The following is a 7,301-nucleotide window of genomic DNA, read 5'->3' as shown; positions in this document are numbered from 1 at the left end:
TGCTGTTAAAGGGGTCAGCAATGCACTGTACAATGGGATCTAGCTGTCAGGAAATATGGAGGAATTCAGGGACACTTTTAACATCTTCCTGGTGTGACTGGAAGGCAGCATTAAACTTAGCATCATGGAAATCTCCCAACCAAAGAGAAGAAAAAAGTCCGGAAGAGCCCCACTAGAAGTTATGAAGACATTCTGCTTTGTTGATCCTAAGTTTAAATAAGTTATTTCTTCCCTACTTCCTTTGTTAAAATATGATATTCTGGCTTTAATTACTTCAATCCTATTATTTGTTCCTTTTAGCAAGTGATTGTGTAGCCCCTTGCTGTGGGGAAATCCCCTGACTGCGGGTCCGTGTTACTTAGACAAGTCCCCTTTCAGAAGTAAATGCCATTCTTAGCATAGGGAAGTACTTTAGGTCTAAAGGGGTTAAGAAGGCCTCCCTGCATTCAGAAACATGCAGGGGTCCCACCATGCCAGTTCCAGCCTTTTGAACTCTTTCCAGCTTTTTTTTCTTGCAACAAATCTGTCTGACTGCCACCAGGACATAGGAAGCGTGTGCCTGTCAAAGAAATCAAGTTTACTTTTTCTGACTTGTTAACAGAGGCAGGGTATAAATAGAGCTAACTCTGCTCGCACAAGTAGTGTTTCTCTTAAAATAAGGGGGTGACTTCCTAAGACCTTTAATCCAATGAGGTCCAGACCAAACTGCACTATCGACAGAGGCAGCAGAGGAGCTTGCTGAAGTTTTTACCGAAGTCAGGTGCATCTGGGTTCCTCAAAAACTTAAGGCTTACCAAAAAAAAAAAAAAAAAGAGCAACCCCAAGAGAACAAGAACTGCTTCAAGCTCGGACACTGCCCTGGAGAAGTTCTGAGATGTTGTTGGTACTGTTCACTCGGTGGATGTGGATCTTGCTGGGGAAGAGCACTGTCCTCTTGCTTCTGGAGGTGTCTCTGAAAGGGAGAGCCCTACCTCCAATCCGGTACTCCCACGCTGGGATATGCCCCAATGACATGAACCCCAACCTGTGGGTCGACGCGCAGAGCACCTGCAAGAGGGAGTGCGATGCTGACCTGGTGAGTGATGCACATTTTTGTGTCCCTGCACCACGGGTGCTGCTGGAGCTCTTGGGGGGGTTTGGTGGGAGCCTTCTGTCCCAGCTGGAAGGGTGCTGGCACCAGGCAGAACCCAAAGCAGACAGCACATGTGTTGAACTGACCTGTGACTGATGTAACATAGAAAAGGTTTGGTGGGTTATCATTTAAGAGGGGAGGTGTGTGTCAGCTCTCATTTTTGCTGGTGTGGGTATAGCACTCACTCTGATCCTTTTCCTTGTTTTCATGTCAGAAGAAATGTCTGAATTTGATACTCCAGAACTCAGCATGCCCTGAGGCCAATCCGTAGTATTTTAACAGTGTCATCTTGCTCTTTGTTGTTGGTGGCCATCATCAATGTTTTATATTCCCGGGAGGAATCCTGTATGAAATAGTTTAATTTAACATACAAATCAACCTTTGCTGCATTTGAAGTGCAAAGCTTGCTCGGGGTGCAGAATAGGGCATGGCTGAAATGACCAGACAGATGTTCTGTGGGATGCTCCCAGCTCAAAATGTGTTTAGCTTACCACCCTAAAATTCATTTTTCAACTTGTCAGCACTGCCAGCTCAGGCTGGCATCTGAAAATACCTGCTTGTCCTACCTCTTACATCATGTCCCGTGACAGAGTTTCTGCAGCCCAAACCTGGCTGACAGGAACATTTACTGTGCTGAAAAAAAGTGTTTGGGCTTGTGTTCTGTAGCCAGGTTGTTTCTGCAATGCTAAAAAGGGGGGAAAAAAAGACAAAAATTCTGGCCATAAGTAAACAAAGACATTTACTCAGATGGATCCCATGTGTTAGGAATGAAGGCGCTCTTTTTACTTTTGCCATTTCCAAATAAGCTGCCTCTGTTCCAGCTACCAGGTGCAGCAATGAACACTAAAACACTTTCAAAACCCCAGCAGCAGCAGCAGCAGCAGCAGACAATGATGTTTTAATAATTTACTGGCCAAAACCTGAAAGCCAAAAGCCACTGGCTACAAAAATTCCTTTTGCCTAGTGGCAGCACAGAGTCCTGGGGCTTTGGATGGAGTGAGTGTACTGCAGGCAACCAAGGACTCTGCCAAGCCACACTCCTTAACCCCAGCTGAAAACCTCCCCAATCCTGGTTTCTAGCTTTGCTTCTGAAACATAGTAATGTGCAGCTGGAAATGGGGAAAGAGTTTTTGTATTAGGTCATCTTTTTCCCAATAAGGAAAGGATATGGGACTCCGGAGAAGCTCTTTAGTGTGGTAGCTTAAAAACCATTTTGTTCTCACTTAGGGAAAAAGCTGATGGATTTTAGGGGGCTTGTAGAGGTTTAACACATGGTGGAAGTATACCCTGTTGGCCACATGGTAGCTGTTTTCCTGGTCCCTTGAAATAATCCATAACCACCCAGAAACCCTGATCACATGTATCAAATACCTTTTCTGCACAGAAGATGAAAATTCTGCTAAAATTAACCACAATTTAGAGCTGACTATAGCCGAGGCAGGGTGTAATAAATCACTAGTAGAGTGATGCTGCATTTGAAAATAGGACTAAAATAGGACAGAGAAGCCATAATGAGCTGTTTGGGGTTTGTTTTTCTAAATACCATAGAAAAACTATTTGGAGCAAGTATTACCTTGAGATATTCTATTTCCTCTACAATGTGAACAATTACAAATCCTTGGCAGTTTCACCTCCAAGAGCCGGCTGTTAGTCTCAGGGAATTCAAATAATACTTTACATACTTGTGTGGAAAATAAGAAGGATTACTGCCTACAGCCATATGATAAGACTTTCCATCTGCTCTTGTTTCTCAGGGCTTGTCCACAGGCATTTCAGAGAGCATGAAAGGGGGGTGGTTGGTTCATAGTCAAGCAGTCCATGTGACTCTGGGGTAAAGACTTACGAGGAGGTTTAGGAAACAGAATTACATTTTCCTTCCCAAGAGTCTTCTCCTTCAGCACTTCAGAACCCCCTGGGAAATGCTGAGGGGATGTTCCTACTCACTGACAGCAGGGGCACTGAGTTTCAGATCACAGATATCTGTGGCAGAGCTGAGTTTCTGGGCTCTCTGCTTGCTGAGTCTCCAAAAAGGCCTTTACTCTGTTCCCAGTAATGATCAGGTTATTTTCCTTCCCCACAGGAGTGCGAGACCTTTGAGAAGTGCTGCCCCAATGTCTGTGGAACCAAGAGCTGTGTGGCCGCTCGTTACATGGACATCAAGGGGAAAAAGGGGCCTGTGGGGATGCCCAAAGAGGCAACTTGTGACCGCTTCATGTGCATCCAGCAAGGCTCAGAGTGCGACATCTGGGACGGGCAGCCCGTCTGCAAGTGCAAGGACAGGTGTGAGAAGGAACCGAGCTTCACCTGTGCCTCTGATGGGCTCACCTACTACAACAAGTGCTACATGGATGCAGAGGCCTGTATCAAAGGCATTACACTGAACGTGGTCACCTGTAGGTACCATCTCACCTGGCCAAACACCAGCCCTATCCCCCCAGAAACAACAGCTCGCCCTACCACCGCCTACTCCGAGACAACAGTCATTGATATCTTGCCACCTGTGCTGGTGAACAACCCCGTCCAGCAGTCCGTCTATGTAGGAGAGACTGTCAGCTTCCTCTGCGATGTCACAGGGAGACCCAAGCCAGAAATCACATGGGAGAAGCAGGTGGATGGGAAGGACAAAGTCATCATGAAGCCAAACCACGTCAGAGGGAACGTGGTGGTCACCAACATCGCCCAGCTGGTCATCTACAACACGCAGCTGCAGGATGCAGGAATCTACACCTGCACTGCCCAGAACAGCGGTGGCCTCCTCCAGGTGGATTTCCCTTTGTCAGTCATCAGAGGAGAGCCCACATCCAAGGAAGCTTCCCAGAACAAAACACATTTTCCCACCGATGAGTGCCTGAAGCAGCCAGACAGTGAAGACTGTGGGGAAGAGCAGACCAGGTGGTACTATGATGCCAAGAAAAACAACTGCTTTACTTTCATCTATGGGAACTGCAACAGCAACCTCAACCACTTTGAGACCTATGAGCGTTGCATGCTAACGTGCATGAACGGCCCCATCAACACCTGCAACCTGCCAGCCCTTCAAGGCCACTGCAAGGCCTATGAGCCCCGGTGGGCCTACAACAGCTTGACAAAGCAGTGCCAGTCCTTCATCTATGGTGGGTGTGGAGGCAATGAGAACAACTTTGAGAGCCGGGAGGCCTGCGAGGAGATGTGCCCCTTTCCGAAGAACACGCACTGCAAGGCCTGCAAACCCCGCCAGAAGCTGGTGACCAGCTTCTGCAAAAGTGACTTTGTCATCTTGGGCCGCATTACGGAGCTGACCGAAGACCAGGACTCGGGACACGCCCTGGTGACGGTGGAGGAGATTCTCAAGGATGAAAAAATGGGATTAAAATTCCTGGGGAAGGAACCACTGGAAATCACACTTTTGAACATGGACTGGAGCTGCCCGTGTCCCAACATGACCACAGTGGATGGCCAGCTGATCATCATGGGGGATGTCCACAATGGCATGGCTGTCCTACAGCCAGACAGCTTCGTGGGCACCTCCAGCATCCGGCGCGTGCGCAAGCTCCGCGAAGTCATCCACAAGAAAACCTGTGAGCTTTTGAAAGAGTTCCTGGGATTGCATTAACCTCCCTCATATGTGTGAGCTGCCCTGATCCATGTGTTAGTAGGGCTAACAAGTGCTAGGCTAGAGCCAAACTAAACACACTGTTTAGGAGGAAGGAAGATACACTGTAGGAGTTACGCAGAACCCCTATTTTAATCCATTAATGATGCTTAGCAACAACATAGTTTGGTCTTTGGCAGGCATGTAAACCAGCAGCAAAAGGCCATTAATCTTGCATTGAAATCAATTTGTCCATATAGGAGTGCCATTTAACTAGGTGACTCACTTCAGTAATTATACAATTTTTATCTAGCTTCCATCATAAATGACAGAATTCATAGCATTTGTTTGGCTAGTTGGTACACAGCTAAGAAATACGTAATGTCAATTTAATGTCTCATTTTCAGTCAGGTTTGTCATCGTAAGTCACACACGGCTCCTTATAGCAGCACTAATATTTCAAGAGAAAAGCCTGTAAATTATTGTCTATATTTACAATTGTGTGCATTTAACCAACCTATGCATTATGAGTTTGCTTCTTTTAATTGCAATTTTCCTTTTTTTTTCCTTTTAAAAACCTCATTTTTAAATGGCAACTACTACCTATCTTGCAATCCTTACTGGAGGAGAAACTCCCTTGATTCTGTGCCCAGGACAACAGGTCCCTATAAAAGCTCAAGGCACAGTCTCACCCTGAAATGACATTTCTGTCACCACAATAAGGTCAGCAAACACCCTCGTTCCCTATTTAAGTTTCAATCAATATATTGTCTATCACAAAAAGTCCAAACCAGGACAGCAGTGTGCTGCCAGCTGTCTTGCTTTTGAAAAGCCTTTACACCTGAGTATACACAGCGATTTATTGCTTATTTTCAGTATCAATCATGCTTCTATAGATGAGAGAGCAAAGTAACAGGAGTCAGAACAAAATTCAGCCTAGGAAAGTGAGATACACAATCTGCAAACTGCATTAAGCAGACACAAAGCTCCTGAATCTGAACTGCACAAACACAAGCAGACAAAGTGGACACTTTAAAGGTTTTTATCAGTGTCACCCTTTTAGAGCCTTTTTAGAGTCTTTCAAACCTCAGAATACACTTTCCACCAGGCCACTGTATATAGGTGTATGAATGAATTCCCTAAGACAGCCAGCACAGGCTGTGGGTGGGAGCAGGTGAATACACATAGGATAAATAATTTTAACATTTGTGTGTCCAAAAAATGTAACATTTGCCTATAAAAAAATCCTTAAATAAAGAAAAGGCTGATCCTGGAAACATCCTGCCGTGCTGAGGACTGTGATTGCAGGGAAGAAGGGCGAACGTGGCACAGTGAGCCTTGTCACTGCTCCTTGTTCTGTGGGCTCAGCCAAGTGACTGTGGCAGAGCTCAGAGCTTGCTGCCCTGCACAAAGGGCCTGTTCAGGGCTGGAGCAGTGTCAAGACATGTCTGGGTGAGAAGGAAAGGAGGAAGGGAGGCAGGAAGGTGCAGGCAGTGCTGCCCCATGGTGCCATCTAACGGGCTTGCTGCGGGGCAGCCAAGGCTGGCAGTGGGAACACCTATGTCTCTGCAGGCCTGTGGCAAGGGCTGGGGAAAGAGATTAAACAGGCAGATGTTGGATATCTGCACCCCCCCCAAAGCCTGTGCATGTTGAGTGTTTGGTAATTGCAGGGAGGAAAACTCACAGCGAGAGAAACAGCATCGGATGCGAGTCCAGCTCTGCTTCCCCTGATTCCACACTCTGCACCAGCAGCCAAGCCATGGGTAGAGACCACTGCAGGATGGAGAACTGGGCTCCTGTCCCAGTGGTTTGGGCTTGGGTTATTTCTGAAATGTTCCTGCAACTGGAATGGATCTAAATCTCCAGTTATTTGGATAATTTCACAAGAAGCTGTGTGGGAGGGAGAGAGAGGAGTCTGGACCAAGCTTTGCTGACCAAGAAAATACCTGCTGGGTTTTTCATTGTACCTTTCCTAAGTGTATGTGATAAAACCTCCAATTAAAGGCCCATAATGTTTGCATATGTTCTTGTGGAGACCATTTTCTGCAGATGGGAGATGCTGGCCCTACTGCCCTCTGAAACAGCTGGCATCTCCATCCCTGGCTGTGGCAGCCACCACTGACCTATGGCTCATCTGCCATTTTTTGAGCAACCTGTAGGAAGTGGCATGTTCTTACAATACTAACGGAAAGCTTTTGGAGGATGGAGGTTTGATAAACAGAGGGTTTGTATGCCTCCCCTTTCCCTAAAGTTAGGGGATTTTGCAAGTGTGAGATTGTTGAAGTAACTCAGGAGTGTTGGAATGACTTGGGACAGGTGGAGCTGGTTGTTCAGAAGAGTTGGGATGCAAACATAGCTGGCTGGAGCAGAAAGTAGAGGATTCATTGCTTCTCCAGCCAGCACAGTGCAGTGCTGTAGCCTTGGCTCTAAAGTGCTTTCTTGGCTTTCCCTTCTGGTGAATCCCTTGGGAAGGCAGCAGGCACTTAAAACATGCAGCATGCAGTGCAAGTGCTCTGAGGCACTGAGAGACAGGGCTGTGCAAGGTGTAAAGTGTCTGCCACCCCCCTTGGGGCACTCAGGCCTGCTGTTAGAGGGGTT

The 7,301-nt window shown here is 46.8% G+C and overlaps 1 protein-coding gene across 1 annotated transcript; it reads left to right on the top strand.

Moving 5' to 3' along the window:
- The first annotated feature begins 540 nt into the window (after positions 1–540).
- On the top strand, positions 541–6,643 carry WFIKKN2 (WAP, follistatin/kazal, immunoglobulin, kunitz and netrin domain containing 2). The gene is made up of 2 exons (XM_005526719.3): positions 541–1,075; positions 3,213–6,643. Exons 1-2 carry the CDS (start codon positions 875–877, stop codon positions 4,722–4,724), a joined length of 1,713 nt encoding a protein of 570 aa, XP_005526776.1. The 5' UTR covers positions 541–874; the 3' UTR covers positions 4,725–6,643.
- The last annotated feature ends 658 nt before the right edge of the window (positions 6,644–7,301 follow it).

The sequence above is a fragment of the Pseudopodoces humilis genome, chromosome 21 (assembly GCF_049639895.1).
Source record: "Pseudopodoces humilis isolate 2021_Gansu_Grassland_sample_001 chromosome 21, ASM4963989v1, whole genome shotgun sequence".
Lineage (NCBI taxonomy): Eukaryota > Metazoa > Chordata > Aves > Passeriformes > Paridae > Pseudopodoces > Pseudopodoces humilis.
The sequence above is the reverse complement of the archived record's forward strand: the minus strand, read 5'-3'. Positions and strand labels throughout refer to the sequence as shown.

Coding starts and splice junctions, on each gene's coding strand:
- WFIKKN2 (XM_005526719.3), top strand. CDS start 875: ATGTTGTTGGTACTGTTCACTCGGTGGATGTGGATCTTGCTGGGGAAG. Junction 1,076..3,212: donor GGGAGTGCGATGCTGACCTG/GTGAGTGATGCA, acceptor CCTTCCCCACAG/GAGTGCGAGACCTTTGAGAA.